The following is a 21658-nucleotide window of genomic DNA, read 5'->3' as shown; positions in this document are numbered from 1 at the left end:
AAACTACATGATTTGAATATTTTTTTGCTCGATACAAAAAAATTAAGGATAAAAATATCTATTTTAATAGAGCATTTGTGAGAGCAATATACGAATTCAAATAATCATCTAAATTAATTTATAATTTTTTATTGATAATTTAATATGTATAAGTCTATTTTATTTTTAATTTACTAATTAATGTTTAATTTAATGTAGATTTATAATTAATGTTTAATTAATATATTTTTATAATTAATATTTAATTAATGTATTTTTATTTATTTCTAATATAATTGAATATTTGAGTATTAAATGAAAATATAAAATATATAAATATATGGGTGAATATATAAAATGGTATGAAATTATTTAATGAAAAAAATAAATAAGATTAAAGTAAAATAAATAATATACTGTTAAAGAGAATGAAGAATATAAATAAAATATATATATATTTTTTTGTTAAAAATGATGTAAAACGTTGGCAATGATATTATGCTATTTTGATGTTTTGTATTAAAATATTGCAAAAAGTAATGCGGCTTTAGAATCCTGTGTTGTGGCACCAAAATCATGTGCATGTGCAGGGCAACTTCTGTTGTATTTTTATTTTGTTGCAATCACTTGTTTGGTTCTCTTTATTTTGAATCCTGAATAGATTAAATGCACTGCATCACTGTATTTTTATTTTTGTGTGTAGGTTATTGGGGAAGGTTGCATTGGTTAATGGTGGAGCCACAGGAATTGGAGAGAGGGCATTGTGCGTGTATTCCACACTCATGGTGCAAAAGTATGCATAGCTGATTTGCAAGACACCCGTGGGCAAGATGTATGTGAATCCCTTGGCGGTGACCGAAACGCATGTTATTTCCATTGTGATGTCACAGTAGAAGATGAGGTTCGAAGTGCCATTGATTTCACAGTAAATAAATTTGGAACATTGGATATTATGGTCAACAATGCAGGGTTGTCAGGTCCACCCGGCCCAGACATTCAGGATGTGGACTTACAGATTTCGAGAAGGTGTTCAATGTAAATGTGAAGGGCACATTTCTTGGAATGAAGCATGCAGCAAGGGTTATGATCCCGCTAAATAAGCGTTCTATTATTTCTCTCTGCAGCGTTAGCAGCACCATTTTGGGAGCGGGACCTCACGCGTATACAGGATCAAAGCATGCTGTACTGGGACTAACCAGAAATGTTGCAGCAGAGCTGGGGAAATATGGTATACGTGTCAATTGTGTTTCTCCTTATGCGGTTCCAACGGGCTTGGCCTTGGCTCGCTTGCCCGAAGAGGAGAGAACTGAAGATGCCATGGCGGGTTTTCGCGCTTTTGTTGGTGGGAATGCTAACTTGCAAGGGGTGGAATTGACAGCTGATGATGTGGCTAACGTTGTGCTCTTCTTGGCAAGTGATGAATCAAGGGACATTAGTGGGGCTAATCTAATGGTAGACGGGGGCTGCACTATTGCAAACCACTCCCTCAGGGTCTTCAGATGATCGGTGAAGTTCAACAATCGTGCTGCCTTTCTTTAGGTAGCAATCCATTTTCTCATCTTTAACGCCTAATCCTCTACCATGAGATGGTAAGGTTTCTTTTTTGGGGGATACATCTTTTGGGTTTGCTTTTTGTTCTTGCTAGGAAATAATTATTGCTCCTATCACTTACTAAAAGGAACAGCAGAGTCGGCAGTTTTAAAATCTGTGTTGCAATTGAAAAGTTTGGCAGCATAGATACTCTACTGTTGTAATATAACCTTTCTACAGATGCCGTCTTCGAGGTAATAGTGTTTAACAATCAATAAGAATACAATAGTTTTAAACAAAGTGTTAAGGCCTACAAATCCCCTGGATCAAACTCCTGACAAGTAATTGTTCTCAACTAAGAAATGATATAGGGGACCACAACTAAGAACATGCATCTGTAATGATACGACAAATCAGATATATGGTGCAGAGCTACCCTGCTTTGTTATCGTGAAGGAGAGACATGTTGATCTCAAGCTCTGTAGAAATTAAAAAGTATATCATAAACATGCCCACTGGCCATATCAGAATTGCCACAAAACTTGTCCATCATTCTTTTCACTAGAATACAACGCTAAATATATGCAATAAGTTAGTAGGGAAGGGCATCCAGGCATTAAGCTAGTGATAATATATTTTCTTCATAGCCGGTGACTGCAACAGCATTTCGAGATAAATCAAGAGAATCAAAACCTGGAAGCCCACAAATTTGCACCCATCTAAGGTTGGATCTTTCTAGATCGTAGTAGAACATATAAAAGGGATTGACTAGGCAGCGAGGTGCTAGTAGGATCTCTCCTGTAGCGATGGTGCCTACAGCGAAGTAGTCTTTATTCATTTTCCTCCAAGACGAAGGAAGGGCGATGTGGTGCCTGACCCAAACCACATTCCAGCTGTCCTCCAGAACCCATAGACTTAACTGGTTCTTCAAATCCAGTTGAAAATCAACTATAGCCAAACGCCCTGCCAATTGAATCAAACAAGATGTATTCACATAATGCGGGGCTCGAATTGGGATTTTGATCACTCGAAAAGTTTCGTTTTGCACATCGAAAGCAACCATGGCTGCAATTTTTCGTCCCTCCATGCTAGCTAGATTCACCCAGCTCCGGAAATATATGAATCCATTGAGGCAAATGCTTTCCCGCTGAGGATAGTAAGGAGGGCCATCGTGCAGAAGCCGCCATGATTGAGTACCCAATGTGAAAACTCGATATTCAGTCTTGTTCGTTTGGTAATTCCGCCATGAATTTAAAACCTTGTAATGCTTAGAAACAGGGTCGAACCCTAATGAGTTAACGCAAAAGTAGGTAGAAGAAGCAGCCGTTGCTGTCTTTGAACAAACAAGGGGTAAAGTGATCGCCTGCTTAGTACTGGGGTTGCAAATGGTAGCGCAAAGGCCAAAATCCATACATACTATGCCATTAATTGATTGGGTAGTGTAGCGGGAGTACCGAGGAGGGAGTGTGAGGCAGTGCGTGGCGGGGCCGCCGTTGAGGTCAGCAGAGAAGAAGGTCTGGGCTGATTGAAGCTGGGTAGGACAGGAAATGAGAAGGCCCGGTTTCGGCCGGGGATGAGGCTGATGAGCCGCGGCGAAAGATTGGTCAGCAATGAAGGTGGAGCAGAGCTTGTCAAGGCACCGGAATCGCACGAGGGATTTGACGGGAAGCCTTGAAAAAATGTCGAAAATGAGATCGGGGGAGATTTTGGTTGTGGGTGTGGGGTTTGAGTTTCTTAGAATGGTATGGTTGGTGGATCTGTGTTGCATGTTGGAAATGGAGGGTTTGGATCCCATTGCTGAAATTTAGAAATTAGAATTGTGCGAGAAGAAGAAGGGTTTGAGAGGGAGTAATGGGTGCATTGACTAATATGATGACAATAATAAATTTTGTTTTGGTATATTAAAAATGAAACAAATTATTGGAAATTTTAAAAAACTATTATATTGAATAGGAACATATTAGCGTTTCTTTACTGGCAAAGATAATATAAAATCAACTAGAATTATTTATTTTTGGTGTGTGATGATCATGCCTTTGACGCCTTATTCATGTTAAACGCATGAAGCAGTGTTGTTTATGGCAGAATGCATAATGCTAATTGTTATTGACCCTAGGAGCTCCCCCAAGTCCAACTGAATGGATGGCTCAACGAATTTGCTGGATTTTCTGGCAAATAACGTGACATAATGCTACATGCATCAACTAGTGTTTTTATATCTATTTTATTTTTTAGTTTTTATAAATGTTTGCTAAGTGTTTAACAATCATATAACCGCTCCTTCCTAACTCAAATGAAATTAAACTTCAATTCTCTCATCCTATTCCTAGGTAAACAAAAATCCGCCAAGAGGTGCACCCAAATAACTACCCTTATCTAATCTAACTGTAATTTAAAACAAGAGGAGCCCAAAGGCCAACGGCTTCATCTCCCTTAACTCGCGAAAAATCCCACACTCTTTACATACCTAATTAACCAACTCCTTCATGGCTTCTATTCATCAATTTCAACATTCTTGTCTTTCTTCTCTTATCCAAAAACCCACCACTCTCTTCCCCTCCAAGCCTTCTCCATTCACTGTCTCATTCTCTCTTAATCCATCCAATGCCAAGCTCACTTCACAAAACCCACTGGAAACCACGCCACAACCACAACCCCAACCCCAATCCCAATCCCAACCCGAACCTGAACCTGGGGCTGTGGACCCTGTGAAGCTGGCTTTTCAGAAAGCTAAAGCGTATAAGAAATCAATTGAAGACGGCAAGAAAACGAAACTCGACCAAAGACCAGTTGAGGGTTCTGGTACTACTTCAATTGGGAAGGATGGTGAAGACCCGGTCTCGGTTAAGGTCGCTATGGAGAAAGCTAAGGAGTACAAGAAGAGAAAAGAGGTCGGCGGTGGTGGAGGTGTGAAGGGTGCTTCAGAAAATGAAACAAATTCAGGTATTTTATTGCAATTGCGGTAAAATTGAACAAGGTATATCTGTTTCAATGAGCAATTTCAGCTAATTTTAGTTTATTAGGCATAGCTTTTATCATGATACCCATGTCTAGTTGAGATAACTTGGTGGCAATTCCACATGAGGTGCTAAGAAAATGTTTGCGTTCTCCAAGTAGTCGAGGTCCGTATACAGCTGGATCAACCAAATCTAGTTGCCTCTATAATTTCCCACAGAGGTTTGATATATAACAAATGTGTGGAGTTTTATGCGGTAGAAATCTAGTTTTAGGGATATTAAATTTGCATATTCTAAATACGATTTAATTGCATGCCAAGTCTGAATTTGGGTGCTTTATTAATATAATGACAGTGAAAAAGAGGATAAGGTCTATAAACGCCCAGGTATGGAAGCCATTTTCAGGGTCTTCTGTAAATCTGTTGCTGGATCCTTTTTAGAACCAACGTGAGCCTCAATCAGAGGTCTACTAAAAAATCATTTAGGCCTTTTGAAATTTTATCCATTTCAAATGACTGAGGACCGGAGATACTTTAGTTCTCTTTATCAACCCATGCTGTACTGTTGGCCTAGAAAATCTGGAGAATTTGATGTTTGAGACTGCTGCAAAAAGTATAACATTCACTTGCACATGTTTATGAATTTGTTTCAGGATCAAAGGGAGAGAATGGGGAGAATTTAGGAAGTGGCTTGGTGGATAAAGGTAATATTAAAGAAAAAAAACTGTCAATTTCAAGTATGGATTTCATTGGACTCAACTTTGATGACAAGAAAAAGGGAAGGGGACTGCCAGCTGGATTGGCTCCAGTAGTTAACCCTTTTCTAGAAGGGGACTTACCTGAGGTGGAGATAATTGTTGGAGACACCAGCAAGTTTAAGGACTCAACAACACCAATGCCTCAGCCTAGCCAAGAAGATAATTTGGATCTTTACAAGCCAAAAGTTTCAACATGGGGTGTCTTTCCTAGACCTGGAGACATTTCAAAGACTGTATGCTGACATCATTTTCTCTCCTCAACATCAATTTTTGTTTAAGTCTTTTTTCCCCCTCAGTTGATGTCTTTTTTTTTTAAAGTTATTAACTGACCCTGCCAGTGTACTTTGTGATAAGTTTGTTTCAGAAAGAAATAGAATGAAGCTGGCATGAGATCACAAAACTTTCTGTTAAATTTTCCAAGAGAGAAAAAATAGTGGCCTTAGCTGTGAGTGAATTTTAGGATAAAGTTGGAAGCTGCAAAAGGAGATAACTCATTTGTCAATTGTGAATAAGAAATTATCTTTTGTAAGAACTAAATGGAATTTCTAATCTATTGGCCTAAATTGTTAATGACACCTTTTCATTTTACTATTTTTTAGAAAAGCACTCTTAGGAATAATCTATGTTAACTTCCTTTTTTTGGTGTTTAGTTTGGTGGTGGAAGAACTATTCGCCCTGGAGATGTGCTTGAAACAGCAGAAGAACGGGCTGCTAAAGATGAACGCACAAAGCAATTGCTTGCAGCATACAGGAAGAAAGTTGGCTTAAATGTTGATCCAAAGCTTAAATCTGAGTGTGAGAAGGTACTGCTTACTTAATTCAACCTTTATAATATAAGATGGAAAAATATTCTACTGAATTTTTTTTTTGGATGAATTATTAGATGATAAGGAGCTTAATATGATATCAAATTCTTTTTCCAATTGCATGTCCTTCATGTACTACTTAAAATCAAAGTGTAGCAGTGTCTTCTCTCCATGAAGTAGCACGCCTGCATAAAATTATTTTTGTTTGAAAATTGAAATTCTTTTCCAGTTAAGATGAAGGAAAAAACATGATTACATTAGCTTTAGTAATGTTTAGTAGTTTTTGTGCACTCTATTGTAGTTCATTGGTGCTATAAGGTTTCATGGTTGATTTTTCAATATATCTGTGTTTGATTGGAAAATAAAGTCAGATGGTAGTTTTTCTTGTCCACTGTTCAATTTGCAATTGCTGATAATATTTCTGTCCTTATGAACCTACCACAGCATTGAGAATATAAAACAAACAGCAAGTGCCCCAATCTAGCTGAAAGTGGTAGAGAAGTCAAATTGGTTGTATTAATCTATCAATTTAGTAGGTTGTACCATTTATCCGAACATTTTTGTGTTGGAACCCAGACAAGTTGCCTACTGCTTTGGTTGCCAAGCTGATAGAAGTATATATGCTTGAAAGCAAGGAGCAAAATAATTGTAATAATAGCCAACTGCAAAAGATAATACAGATGAATGATGAATTGACATTGTTGGTATTTGCTAGGGAAGTTGGCAATTTTGTCATATGATAAAGAGTGCACTTTTGATTCCTTTTTTGTGCAATTGCATGCTAATGTGCATCTATTTGAGGACTGTGCGCACTACCTCTTTCCTAATTCAAGTCTTTGTAATTTATAGGCCTTGAAGGATGGTGACTCCTTGATGGATTCTGGAAAGCTTAATGAAGCATTATCATATTATCAGAAGGTTATGGATAAGTTGCCATTTCAGGTAAGTTTACTTAAAATGTGAATCACAACTATTTGAGTAATATCCAATATGTTAACTGCAACTCAGTTCAGTTTTCATTTGAGAATTTAAGTTCATCGACTTGATTTTCATATCTTTTTGAAGTTCAGAATGATCTCGTACAAAATTTTAAATATGGGAAAATGAAGTCATGGATAGCTCTTGTTTCAGTGGTTTTTCTAGTTCTGAAATTTGAATTCATATAATACATGTTTCTGCAGAGTGAACTTCATGGATTGGCTGCTTTGCAATGGTCTATCTGTCTTGATTCACTTAATAGGTACACTTGTTTACAATAATTGCTAGATCCCTGAGGGATTGAGTTTGTTGAAACTTGAGTGTTCAGTGCTCATTTCATTGCATTGAACTTCGAACTATTCTTGTCAGTAAATGAGACTATTCTTTCTTCTTTTTTTTTCTTCTCCTTTTTTTGTCTGCTTCTAGGAATCATGAATGTGTTTAACTCATTTCAAATCACTACGTCCTGACTCAGCAAAAACTTGGGGTGTAGATGGGATGGCGGGCATATTTAGACTTGAATGTGGTTGCTTTCTCTATTTATTATGCTTTTTGCTTCATTGGCAAATTTGTTGATGAGGACGTAACAAATTCTGAAACATTACTAGATCGCAGTGTTGAAATATGCATTTTGGTTCCTTCTAATTTCTTGATGAAAATTTAATATATTTCTTCCTTGCTACTATATTGTAGTAAAATATCACAATGATTGGCAGGCCAAATGAGGCTAGGGCAATGTATGAGAAACTTCAGTCTCATCCAAATGCTGAAGTGAGCAAGAAAGCAAGACAATTTATGTTCAGTTTCCAGGTAACTGAGAATGTACTAGAGATATTTCAGTCTTCATGTGTAAAACTGTGGAAGAAAACTTAGGGCTAGAGGAAAGACATTGAAATATTTTAAGTCCAGCATAAGCATTCTCATCATTTAATTCTACTAAAACACAACGTGCTGTTCACTGTAATCTGGTGACTGAAAACTGTTCGATTCACACATGTTTAACATGTATGCTATACAATAGGAAAAAAAATAAATAAATAAAACAACAGATCTAATGTTGTCAACAACTGCAAGGCCCAAGGGCCAAGAACAAAATAGGCAAAATTTCTGTGCTGGTTTTATGATTTTGCAATCCAAATGTGTAGTAGTTCTAGACAAAATTTTAAATACCATGAATGAGGTATTATCATAAATATTTCAACTTATATTTTGGAAGTTTTGCCCTCGTATCCATTTCAGTTAATCATTAAATGACCTGTATTTATGGTAGGCCATGGATATGATGAAGGTTAGTGGATCAAATTTCTTACCAAAAAGCACAGGCTACCAGAACTACTTTGAGGCGTTCATTGAAGATAAAAGCAACTATCCTCTGGGAGAGGCTGGAAGTGAAGAAGATGCTGTGAGTCAAGCCCTCCCATATTTGTTTCTTCTTGTTTCTCCCATTTTTATCGTACTGTTGGTTGCAGCACAGGGAGCAAATACAAATTAGAAGCTCGTGAATATGTAATTATAAATCTCTGTGATTCATTTTTAAGTTGAATATTTATTCAAGTGGTGAAATAGCTCGTCTATGACTTGACCAGTGTCTTGCTCACACTGGCAGCATCTGAATATGGAACTGTATTTGATGAGAGCTGTAATTACTTGCAGTGACAAACATGCAGATGATCTTATCTTACTCGTATAAAAATTTTGGTGAGGTCATGGTGAACTCATTTTAAAGAAAGTGTCCATTTACATGAGGGCCTATTTTGTTAAAATATTAATTTTAAAATATATTATTTTAATTTCAAAAATAATTTTTTTTTATTTATATTGGGTGGGTGATTGGTTGGCTGATACCTCTAAAACTAAAGCCTGAATCACCCGATAATGAGATCTAAGTATCAATATGGAACAATTAGTGAAAAAAATTGCCATACAAAGTGATACAATTTGAGTGAAACTGTATTATATAAAATGAAAACTGAACGTTCAACCCTTTCATGAGAATCTATTCACAATAATCAAGCATGTTCTTTATGTGATGATTAATTAGCAGCATCATTTTACTGATAGTTCATTACAATGGAATTCTCTACAATTCACCTTGGATCAATCAGTGCAAAGGGTTCCTTTGTGTTAATCATATCATATAGATGGAGATTCATGTGATTAAAGCATCCTTAATTATGGAGATTCAGGTTGCAGAAAAACAAAAAGCAATTCCCTCATAGCAAAAAGAATCTTGCCTAAGCTGTCCACCTAATCAGGACATTGTACCTTAAATAATTAGGCTGCTTTTGTGTGTCCCTAATTAGCTCATTTTTGTATGTATATCCATTATCCAACATGTCATTATGACCTTGTTTATCCAAATAATTCATTAATATTTTTTTTTTCTTATATGTATGATTCTTATCATCATGTGGGCAATTATGTATTTGAAGCATCACCCCTCTGATGATATGATATAAAATTTCCAATGTTTTCAGCTGACAGATGAATTGAAGGCCATGCTTAATGCTTCTACATCTATCCTCATACATATATTAAAATCTTCCTCTCTCTCTCTCAATCAATCTACAGAGACATTGCAACTACATGGTAAATCTGCAGTGACTTTGCAACTATAATGGAACTACTCATCATTAATTTTTTATTATTTTTTTTGCAATAATGTTTTGGGCTTCTGTACTTCAAGCTGCCTAGTTTTCCACAATAGCAGAAGAGCAAGTATTGATTCCAGAATATGTTTAGCTATATGATGAGTGAAAATAATCAGGAGAGTGAACCTTACACTAGGCCAACTTGGTAATAATCCTTATGGGTTTCCCTGGTTTTCAGATCTCAGCATCATTTTTTTGGGCTTTAAAGGAGACAATCATTTAGGAAAGCTATTTGTTACTCATTTTCAGTGATAAAGAGAACACATGCTTATACACCAAACAAAAAGTAGATTCTAAAACAATATCCTTCACCCTAAAGATATGTGATTAAGAAAACCAAAGGCACTTACGTGTCTGCGTTCAGCCTTATCAGATGTGATTTTTACCAGGATAATGGCATGTGAGACTTCAATGGAAGCTTGGGATAAGTTAAAAGCTGAGTTTGAAGGAAGCGAAAGAGAAAGAGAAAGGACGGTTAAACTCTTGACACTCAAAAGAGAGTTTGAGATGTTGAGAATGAAGGATGGGAACAGATGTTGAGAATGAAGGATGGGAAACAGTAAATAGTATTCTTCTAAACTCCTTCATACTGTAAATAAAATAAGGTTGTTAGGGGAAGATTTTGGTGATTAAAAGGTTGTAGAGAAGATGTTGATCAGCTTGCCTAATAGATTTGAAGCAAAAGTGTCTGCAATAGAAGAGTCATGTGATTTGAAATCACTTTCTGTTGCTGAATTGATCAGCGAACTTCAAACACATGAGCAGAGGTCCAACATGAGAGATGAAGTACACCTCTTGTAACGGCCCCAAACTGCTCGGCACCAGGATCCAGATCGGCTTAAAGCCGCCGGGACCCGTAGTAAGCCTCTAGACATCCTGAACTCTAGGTATAATCCCATACATGATCAGCATTTTAAAAAAAACTTAAGCTTTTTCAGAAGCCTTTAAACTTTTTCTTTAACTTTCATATTGATCATGCAAAACCAAGGGATTTACCAATACTAGGCAAAGCACAACTCTATACTATACATCTCACATACTTTTCTTAGCTTGACTCTATCTCTTATAACATACTCATTACTCTTTCCATTCATCATATTCTTTATATACATAAGGACCATACATCAAGTCCATCTATCATGTCCATATATCATCATTATCATCATGTCCACTACTAAGCTAAACAAGCATACAAAACATACATAGCATTACATAACATATCATCTCTTTAACAACTTCCTTACATAACATCCACTATAACCATAAACATACACATCAAGCCTTACTCAAACATAAACAAAACACAGCTAAGCTATTACAACCAAACATGGCAACCCATGCTTGAACCTCTTCTTTCCCATAGCTCTATCTGACTTACTCTGGCTTACTTACTCTGGCCCTGCAAAACTGGGGTTAAGGGAATGGGGTGAGCTACAAGAGCCCAGTGAGTAGAAACAGAGAAAACAGTTCATTAATTATGATTTCATTTTATTATTCATTATTTATTTTATTTCATTTTATTTTATTTCTTTCTTTTATTTCATGCTTTCATGAAATGCGTCATATCACAACGAATACACATCAAACATTTCTTCCCCGCTTGAGTTCACGCTAGCAATCTCTTCCTCTTGCGGGTGATTTTAGAGGGTTCACGAAACGTCCTTCCCCTCAGGGTTAGACATGACCCCAACATTCCCTCTGTCAAAACTTGGCCCCGAAGGAGCTCTCATAGGGCTTTCCTACATGTACTTGCCCGACTGACAAAGACTCATTGACAGACTTGTGGGCTATTGAGGTCGCCTTGGTCCACCCATCACATCATATACACAGCAATTTATGCAATGTGTCATATTCGTGAAACTAGTGCAATCATCCTATTACATATAAACATGATGCATGCATATGCTTTAGGCATTTGAATTCCTTGAAATAAATGATGCATTAGACATTTGATTTCTTAAAATAAAAGGTTAGGTTTAGTTCTACTCACCTCCTGGCAGACGCTGACTGACTCTGCAACTGCTAGCACTACTGGCCTCCTCGGTCCCTCGGGTCCGATCCTACACAGGTGGACTCGAATGAGGTGCCAAACATACTCTAAACAACTCATAAACATACCCCCAAAAACCCCTCTAAACATCACTAAAACATGCATAGGAAACACCCAAGAAACGGCTGGACAGGGCACTTTCGGCGGCACCTTCGGCGGCCGAAAGTCCCTTCCAGAGACGAAACTCGGGTAAGTTCGGCGGCAGGTTCGGCGGCCGAAACCCCTGGACAGAAACGAAAGTCCCTCCTTCGGGGGCACGTTCGGCAGCCGAAAGACTGCCTCCCATGCAGGTTCGGCGGCCGAAACTCCTCTCGGCGGCCGAACCTGGTCCCCTCTGGACGACAGGTCCGATTCTGCCAAGCCAAAAACCAAGCTCAATACACCCAAATCCTTACATACTCTCTCCCGAACATGTATACTCACTCCCACAAGCATAAAGGAGCATAAACTAACATAAACTCCTCAACACAAACATCACATAACATACATTGGGTATACAACCCACATAAACCTTAAACATGCATTTCTATCCAAACTCAACCATCAAACTCTATAAAACTTACTTAAAACTTCATTAAACATAAGGAAAAGCAAGGATCTACACTAACCTCTTGGAGATCGAGGGTTGGTGTGACCCGAACCTTGGAGATGTGGAGGAAACTAGCTCCGGGGTCTCCAAGCTCCAAATCCTTGATCCAAGCTTAAAACTCTTCAAAACCAAGAATGAAACTCATAAAAACCATAGAAGATTGAAGGAAAACGTGAAATCGACCAAGGGAGGACATGAACTCACCTGGACACGAGAATGGGGAGAAAACTCGCCCATTTTCGGTCTGAGGCCTTTTATAGGCGACCGGCTGAGCCACATTCGGCGGCCAAATCAGCACCCTAAAGTCCCCCATGTTCGGCGGCCGAACTTGAGGTTCGGCAGCCGAACCTGGTTTCTGCCCAACTCAACTTTCGGAAGCCAAAAGTCCATCTGAAACCATCTCATGTTCGGCGGCCGAACATCACCTTCGGCGGCCGAACCTGGGTTCTTCCTCCTTGGCCTTCTTCTCTTCAAAACTCAATTCATTTTCATTTAAAACCATGAAATCATGTGAAAACATTTCAGAAAACACATTCTACCCTTCTAGAGAGATCCAACACCCTAGATTCCGCCGGAAGGCAGGAATCCCGATGCCGGATTCTAGCCGGGTATTACATTCTTCCCCCCTTCAAGAACATTCGTCCCCGAATGTTCCACAAACAAACAGGCATCTGAAACATAGCATCAATCATACATAAACAAGCAAGCAATCAAGCAAGCAAAACCTAAAAACCTCTCTCCTAAAAGAGAGACACGGCACTGCCGGAGTCAAAACTCCCGGTTCTCCTAAGAACACTCTTCCAATAGGAGACACCTCTAGCAATACCCAACTTCCTCTGAAACTCAACACTTCCACTGCGCTACTCTGATCCTTACTCTTCTCTTCTCTTCTCATCTTTACTAACTGGCTTCTTCTCACTGCTAACCCAAACTAACTCTAACCCTCACAGGTAGTACCCGAATTTCAGATCTATCTTGGAAAAGCAAACAGCTCCTACTAGCTGTCCCAATAGATCATCCATCCTGCATGGGAATACCTGCTCTTGGTAGTGACCTTGTTTAACTGCTTACAGTCGTTACAAAGTCTCAGGGATCCATCCTTCTTTTCCCACAACCACACTGGAACACTCCAGAGTGAGGTACTAGGTCGGATAAAACCCTTATCTACCAAGCCTCACCTCTATTCTGACAACTCTCAACTATAGGTGCCATCCTATAGGGAAGGACAGAAATGGTTCTGCGTCCAGACACCATTCCTAACAGATGGTGAACCTGACAACTCGCCTGGGGAGACATCTACGAACTCTCTCTAACAACTGTCACTGAGGCTGGTTCCCCGACCTGACTGCTAAACTCTCAAACAAGAGCTAGAACCCTCTGACAACCCTTCCTACGCACCCTACGAACCTGATAGGCTGACATCAAACCTCTAGGCATCCCTACTGTGTCCCCTCAGAAGACTACCTCTGACCCATCCTGTCCTCTGAACTTGACTACCTCGTCTCTGCAGACCAAGATAGCACCACGAGCAGAAAAATCCAGTCCAACCCTAAACTGACGTCCAGATAGTCAAATCTAAGACCTCAAATTCGGGTGGAAGGCATCTACCCTCAACTGTCACAGAACTGAACCGGCAGACTGACTCTGCCCCAGATGGATCACACTCGAGTCCACTGACCCAAAAAAAAAGAACACTCTAGCCCATAAGCTATCAACTCAACCTCTCGACGGCTCCTAGAGCAACTAAAGAAAGAGAAACTCTAGGGTTCACAAAAACACACACATCAGAACATTCAAAAGTGAGCGTACCTGGCGTCACCGTGTTCGATGTGTTTGCTTCCCTTCCTTGCCCACTGGTCTGAGCCACATTACTTGGAGTTAACCGCTGGGACCGTACCATCCTGGGTGCAGTAGGACACTCACGTGCTATGTGTCCCTCCTGTCCGCACCTATAACAAGCTGTTGTCCCATAACGGCAGACTCCCTTGTGCGGCCCTCCGCACCTCATACATCTTGTAGTGTCTCGACCAGAACTCGAACCATCTTCAGCATCTAGCCTAAACCTTTTCCACAACCTACCCTTCCTAGTTCTGCCCCATTGCTTAGGGGTTCTTCTCCCCCTTCTACCTCTCTTGGCGGCTGTACTCAGCATGGAGGGATCAATTTCCCTTGAACTTGAACTCTCAGAATCCTTAGACTCTCCCATGCAGTCCTCATCCATATTCACTTGCACACCTATGTCCCTCCTCTGCACCATTCCTTCTCTACTGACATCAACAGACCTTCCAGGGTCTCTTGATGTTTCCCCACTGCCAACCATACCTGACTGTACTCCTGGCAGAACGGGAGGAAAGGTCTCCGTACCTTCCCACTCAGACGGATCTGACTCCACAGATCGACTAGCACCTTGCATCTTCAGCTCTTCTGAAAACACAACAAGCGCACCGGTACACATAAGCATCACATCACATAGCATGGCATCATAACACATAGCATGCATTATATCATATGGTCCATGTGACAAACACATGACCCCTCATGCAATATATATCATGGATGAACCTGTCACCTATAGCCTACAACATAGCAGAACATGCCTCGACCAACTGTGCCAAAGGCCATACCTGGTCTCTCAGCCCATCTCATATCAGTACATATTATGCCATTTCGTAGCTAGGGGACTATCAACATCCATAATACAAACATAAATGCACATGCACCACACATGGCATTACACATCATCAAACAAGACGGGACTCCTCATCCGATCCTAGTGGACATGATCTTACTCTGAATCTTTCTTATTGTGCTTGCCCTTCTATGACATCTAAACCAACCTCTTTCCGATGTGGGATATCTCTAATCCTTGAGCATCTTTGCTCAACACACCGTACTTATGAGGCCCAAAGCTTTGATACCAACTGTAACAACCCGGACACCGGTACACCTCTTGTAACGGCCCCAAACTGCTCGGCACTAGGATCCAGATCGGCTTAAGGCCGCCGGGACCCGTAGTAAGCCTCTAGACATCCTGAACTCTAGGTATAATCCCATACATGATCAGCATTTTAAAAAAAACTTAAGCTTTTTCAGAAGCCTTTAAACTTTTTCTTTAACTTTCATATTGATCATGCAAAACCAAGGGATTTACCAATACTAGGCAAAGCACAACTCTATACTATACATCTCACATACTTTTCTTAGCTTGGCTCTATCTCTTATAACATACTCATTACTCTTTCCATTCATCATATTCTTTATATACATAAGGACCATACATCAAGTCCATCTATCATGTCCATATATCATCATTATCATCATGTCCACTACTAAGCTAAACAAGCATACAAAACATACATAGCATTACATAACATATCATCTCTTTAACAACTTCCTTACATAACATCCACTATAACCATAAACATACACATCAAGCCTTACTCAAACATAAACAAAACACAGCTAAGCTATTACAACCAAACATGGCAACCCATGCTTGAACCTCTTCTTTCCCATAGCTCTATCTGACTTACTCTGGCTTACTTACTCTGGCCCTGCAAAACTGGGGTTAAGGGAATGGGGTGAGCTACAAGAGCCCAGTGAGTAGAAACAGAGAAAACAGTTCATTAATTATGATTTCATTTTATTATTCATTATTTATTTTATTTCATTTTATTTTATTTCTTTCTTTTATTTCATGCTTTCATGAAATGCGTCATATCACAACGAATACACATCAAACATTTCTTCCCCGCTTGAGTTCACGCTAGCAATCTCTTCCTCTTGCGGGTGATTTTAGAGGGTTCACGAAACGTCCTTCCCCTCAGGGTTAGACATGACCCCAACATTCCTTCTGTCAAAACTTGGCCCCGAAGGAGCTCTCATAGGGCTTTCCTACATGTACTTGCCCGACTGACAAAGACTCATTGACAGACTTGTGGGCTATTGAGGTCGCCTTGGTCCACCCATCACATCATATACACAGCAATTTATGCAATGTGTCATATTCGTGAAACTAGTGCAATCATCCTATTACATATAAACATGATGCATGCATATGCTTTAGGCATTTGAATTCCTTGAAATAAATGATGCATTAGACATTTGATTTCTTAAAATAAAAGGTTAGGTTTAGTTCTACTCACCTCCTGGCAGACGCTGACTGACTCTGCAACTGCTAGCACTACTGGCCTCCTCGGTCCCTCGGGTCCGATCCTACACAGGTGGACTCGAATGAGGTGCCAAACATACTCTAAACAACTCATAAACATACCCCCAAAAACCCCTCTAAACATCACTAAAACATGCATAGGAAACACCCAAGAAACGGCTGGACAGGGCACTTTCGGCGGCACCTTCGGCGGCCGAAAGTCCCTTCCAGAGACGAAACTCGGGTAAGTTCGGCGGCAGGTTCGGCGGCCGAAACCCCTGGACAGAAACGAAAGTCCCTCCTTCGGGGGCACGTTCGGCAGCCGAAAGACTGCCTCCCATGCAGGTTCGGCGGCCGAAACTCCTCTCGGCGGCCGAACCTGGTCCCCTCTGGACGACAGGTCCGATTCTGCCAAGCCAAAAACCAAGCTCAATACACCCAAATCCTTACATACTCTCTCCCGAACATGTATACTCACTCCCACAAGCATAAAGGAGCATAAACTAACATAAACTCCTCAACACAAACATCACATAACATACATTGGGTATACAACCCACATAAACCTTAAACATGCATTTCTACCCAAACTCAACCATCAAACTCTATAAAACTTACTTAAAACTTCATTAAACATAAGGAAAAGCAAGGATCTACACTAACCTCTTGGAGATCGAGGGTTGGTGTGACCCGAACCTTGGAGATGTGGAGGAAACTAGCTCCGGGGTCTCCAAGCTCCAAATCCTTGATCCAAGCTTAAAACTCTTCAAAACCAAGAATGAAACTCATAAAAACCATAGAAGATTGAAGGAAAACGTGAAATCGACCAAGGGAGGACATGAACTCACCTGGACACGAGAATGGGGAGAAAACTCGCCCATTTTCGGTCTGAGGCCTTTTATAGGCGACCGGCTGAGCCACATTCGGCGGCCAAACCAGCACCCTAAAGTCCCCCATGTTCGGCGGCCGAACTTGAGGTTCGGCAGCCGAACCTGGTTTCTGCCCAACTCAACTTTCGGAAGCCAAAAGTCCATCCGAAACCATCTCATGTTCGGCGGCCGAACATCACCTTCGGCGGCCGAACCTGGGTTCTTCCTCCTTGGCCTTCTTCTCTTCAAAACTCAATTCATTTTCATTTAAAACCATGAAATCATGTGAAAACATTTTAGAAAACACATTCTACCCTTCTAGAGAGATCCAACACCCTAGATTCCGCCGGAAGGCAGGAATCCCGATGCCGGATTCTAGCCGGGTATTACACTTGACACTCAAAAGAGAGTTTGAGATGTTGAGAATGAAGGATGGGAACAGATGTTGAGAATGAAGGATGGGAAACAGTAAATAGTATTCTTCTAAACTCCTTCATACTGTAAATAAAATAAGGTTGTTAGGGGAAGATTTTGGTGATTAAAAGGTTGTAGAGAAGATGTTGATCAGCTTGCCTACTAGATTTGAAGCAAAAGTGTCTGCAATAGAAGAGTCATGTGATTTGAAATCACTTTCTGTTGCTGAATTGATCAGCAAACTTCAAACACATGAGCAGAGGTCCAACATGAGAGATGAAGGGATAATTGAAGGCGCTTTCCAAGCAAGGCAGAAAGGGAAGCAACTTGTAAAAGAAGGGAAGAAGTCTGGTAATGACAAAACTATAAATAAAAGAAATTTTAAGACTAAAGGAAAGAAAGGCAGGTTTCCTCCTCGTAATATTTGTCAAAGAGATAATCACATGGAGAAAGATTGCTGGTACAAGGACAAGGGCTCTATTTAGTACAGATTTTGCAAGAAAATGGGTCACAGAGAAAAATTGTAAGCAAAAACAGAACCAGCAACAACAAACTCAGCAGCAAGCCAATTTCACAAAAGATCTGGAGGAAGCTACTGACAGCTTGTTTATGGTTTTACAAGCAAAAAACAGAGGCATGGGAGGTTCCTCGTCTATAAACAATAGTTGTACAAGTCACATGTCCAATGATAAATCATTGTTCAGGAATCTGGACAAATCAATCAAGACAAAAGTTAGATTGGGCAATAGAGAGGTGGTGCAAGCTTAATGATGTCCTGTTTATTCCTTTCTTAGCTTAGAATTTATTAAGTGTTGCTCAGATTCTTGCATATGGTTATTCTTTGGATTTCAAGGGAAAATGTTGTTCTATTTATGATCCTAATGACTGTGATAAGAGTTTTTCCTTGAATTGGATTGATTGTTATAATAGTGTGAATTATGTGGTAAAAGATTACTCAGTTTTATGGCATAGAATATATGGCCATTTTAATTTTGCTGCTTTAAAAAACATGCAATCAAAAGGCATGATAAGAGATTTACCATAAATCTCTTTAAACAATGAAGTATGCAGTCCTTGTCAATTTAGAAAACTTCATAAGAAGTCATTTCCTTCAAGAGCTTCATGGAGGGCCAAAGAGAAGTTGGAATTAGTTCACATAGACGTATGTGAACCAATGAGCACATAATCATTGAGTAATAGGTACTTTGTGTTGTTTATTGATGATTTTATAAGGATATCATGGGTTTATTTTCTAAGTGGCAATGCTCAAGTTTTTTCTATGTTTAAGAAATTCAAGACTATGAATGAAGTTCAAAGTGGTTACAAGCTGAAGTCCCTAAGATCCGATAATAGGAAGGAATACACTTCAAATGAATTTGAGAGGTTCTGTGCTGACATGGGAATTGGACATCAATTAACTGTTAGCTACTCACCACAACAAAATGGAGTATGTAAGAGAAGGAATAGGACTGTGGTTGAATTGGCTAGAAGCATGACGACGGATAAGAAGCTACTGCTGAAATTCTAGGCAGAGGCTATTTACATAGCTGTATACTTGCTGAACAGGCTGCCAACAAAGTCAGTTGAAGGAAAAACACCAATTGAGGCATGGAGTGAGGTCAAACCATCTGCAAGACACCTTAAGATATTTGATTCAGTATGTTATGCTCACATTCCTTCAGTCAAAAGGGGCAAACTTGATCAAAAGGTTCAATTAGAAATTTTTTTGGGGTATGTAGTAATGTCAAAAGGTTACAGGGTGTTTAATTTGTCAACTCAAAAAATCACAGTGAGCAGAAATGTAATTGTTGATGAAAACACATATTGGAATTGAGATAAAGAGCAGATTGAGAAGGAAGAAAGGGATAAAAAAATTGTCATTAGCTCCAATTTAGGAGACTGAAAATTTAACAGAAAAAAAAAAAAGAAATGATTGAAAATGAGGAATTAATTAAAGCAGAAGACTCTCCACTAGACTCTCCTACTCTTAAGACCAAATCTTTGGCTAAAATTTATGAAAATTGCAGACATGTGGTGCTAGAACCTCAATCATTTGAATAAGCAAAAGAATATGAAGAATGGAGAAATGCAATGAAGGAGGAGATTACTATGATAGAAAAAAAATTACACTTGGGAATTAGTAAATAGACCTGATTACAGAAATGTTATAGGAGTCAAGTGGGTGTTTAGGACAAAATTGAATCCAAATGGGTCAATCTATAAACATAAAGCTAGATTGGTAGTGAACTCACAGCAACCTAGCGTAGATTATGGTGACACATTTACACCAGTTGCAAGACATGAAACTATTAGATTAATTCTTACTTTAGCTGCTTAGATGAAGTGGATTGTGTTTCATTTAGATATCAAGTCAGCTTATGTAAATGGAGAGTTAAAGGAGGAGATATATGTCGAGCAGCCAGGTGGTTTTAAGAAAAGGGGCAAAGAAGACTTTATTTTTCAGGTTGCACAAAGCTTTATATGGCCTTAAGCAGGCTCCTAGAGCCTAGTACAACAAAGTTGATTCACATCTTATGAAGTGTGGCTTTGTTAAAAGTGAAAGTGAGGCCACCTTGTATGTGAAGAAAAATGATGATGGGGAACTAATAATTGTATCTATTTATGTTGATGACATATTGGTTACAGGTAACAACACTTATGTAGTGAAGAAGTTCAAAAGGGAGATGGAAATGGTGTTTGAGGTTTCTAATTTGGAGAAAATGACTTACTTCTTAGGAATGGAAATTTTTCAAAATGACTCTAGAATTTTTATTTCCCAACGAAAGTATGCATTGGATGTATTAAAGAAATTCAGAATGGAAAGGAGTAAATCAATCTCCACTCCTTTGGTTTATAATGAAAAACTTTCAAAAGAAAATAAAGGGAGTGAGGTGGATGCAAGTTTATATAGAAGTTTGATAAAAAGTTTGTTGTACTTGATTGCTACAAGACCAGACCTCATGTTCGCACCAAGTGTCCTTTCAAGATTTATGCAATCTCCTGGTCAAGTTCACTTGGGAGCTGCTAAACATATATTAAGATATATTAAGAGGCCAATTGACTATGACATATGGTACACCGGTGTTGAAGATGGAAAATTGATAGGTTATTCAGATAGCGATGAGTACTAATAGATATGTTTTTTCAATAGGATACGGAATTTTTTCATGGATGTCAAGAAAGCAAGATCTAGTGGCACAATCAATGGCAGAGATAAAGTATGCAGCATTAGTTGTAGCTGCAAATCAAGTTATCTGGATTATAAAAATTTTATCAGATCTTCATCAGGTTCAGAAAGATGTTACTGTTGTGTTTGGTGATAATCAATCAGCTATTTCAATGACAAAGAATCCTATGTATCATGGTAGAACCAAATATATAAATGTGAAATTTCATGCTATAAGGCAAGCAGAAAAGGAAGGGAATGTGCAGCTGGTTCATTGTAGATCAAAAGAACAGATTGCAGACATAATGGCCAAGCCTCGGTCAAGAAGAAGATTCATATTTTTTAGGGTAGCACTTGGAGTCTTGAAAAAAATCTTAAAGAGAAGAATATTAACGGCTAAGATTTTTCTGTTATACTCAGTTTTTGCAGAAAATCATGGAACAATTTTTTGATTTTTTGTTTCTGCTGTAAAGTAATGGCTCCCCTTATCCTCATATACTTTTTGTTTATTTTATCATGTATTAGTTTGGGAGCAGGTGTAACTTTTCTTAAATTATGTAATTGTGTTTTGTAATACTTTTATGTATATATTTTCTCTTCAATGGAATTGAGATCAGAGTATTACAGAAAAAAGCTTTCAAAACTAACACATACTCTGAATTCAATACTTGTCAAAAAGTTTGTTTATTACCTTGTTTTGGTGCTATAAATGAAAAACTTGGCAGGAATCCATTTTGGGTTTTGCATTATTCAACCATATCC

General features: G+C 38.9%; 2 protein-coding genes and 1 pseudogene across 3 annotated transcripts; 2 read left to right on the top strand and 1 right to left on the bottom strand.

Moving 5' to 3' along the window:
* The first annotated feature begins 450 nt into the window (after positions 1-450).
* On the top strand, positions 451-1767 carry LOC110626641 (annotated as a pseudogene).
* Positions 1768-1975: 208 nt separating this feature from the next.
* Positions 1976-3392, bottom strand: LOC110626220 (F-box protein At1g30790). The gene has a single exon (XM_021772003.2). It carries the CDS (start codon positions 3302-3304, stop codon positions 2126-2128), a length of 1179 nt encoding a protein of 392 aa, XP_021627695.1. The 5' UTR covers positions 3305-3392; the 3' UTR covers positions 1976-2125.
* A 403-nt stretch (positions 3393-3795) lies between these two features.
* On the top strand, positions 3796-8732 carry LOC110627170. Of its 2 annotated transcripts, none has more exons than XR_006352572.1 (7): positions 3796-4452; positions 5119-5456; positions 5874-6026; positions 6879-6971; positions 7211-7269; positions 7701-7817; positions 8278-8316. XR_006352572.1 is itself a non-coding variant. In XM_021773432.2 (7 exons), exons 1-7 carry the CDS (start codon positions 3996-3998, stop codon positions 8497-8499), a joined length of 1416 nt encoding a protein of 471 aa, XP_021629124.1. In that variant the 5' UTR covers positions 3799-3995; the 3' UTR covers positions 8500-8732. The 2 variants fall into 2 exon arrangements, 1 of the variants encoding a protein (XP_021629124.1); XM_021773432.2 differs by having other exon boundaries at positions 3799-4452; positions 7724-7817; positions 8278-8732.
* Positions 8733-21658: the final 12926 nt, after the last annotated feature.

This window comes from Manihot esculenta, chromosome 11, assembly GCF_001659605.2.
Source record: "Manihot esculenta cultivar AM560-2 chromosome 11, M.esculenta_v8, whole genome shotgun sequence".
Lineage (NCBI taxonomy): Eukaryota > Viridiplantae > Streptophyta > Magnoliopsida > Malpighiales > Euphorbiaceae > Manihot > Manihot esculenta.
This window is presented reverse-complemented; position numbering and strand designations above follow the sequence as displayed.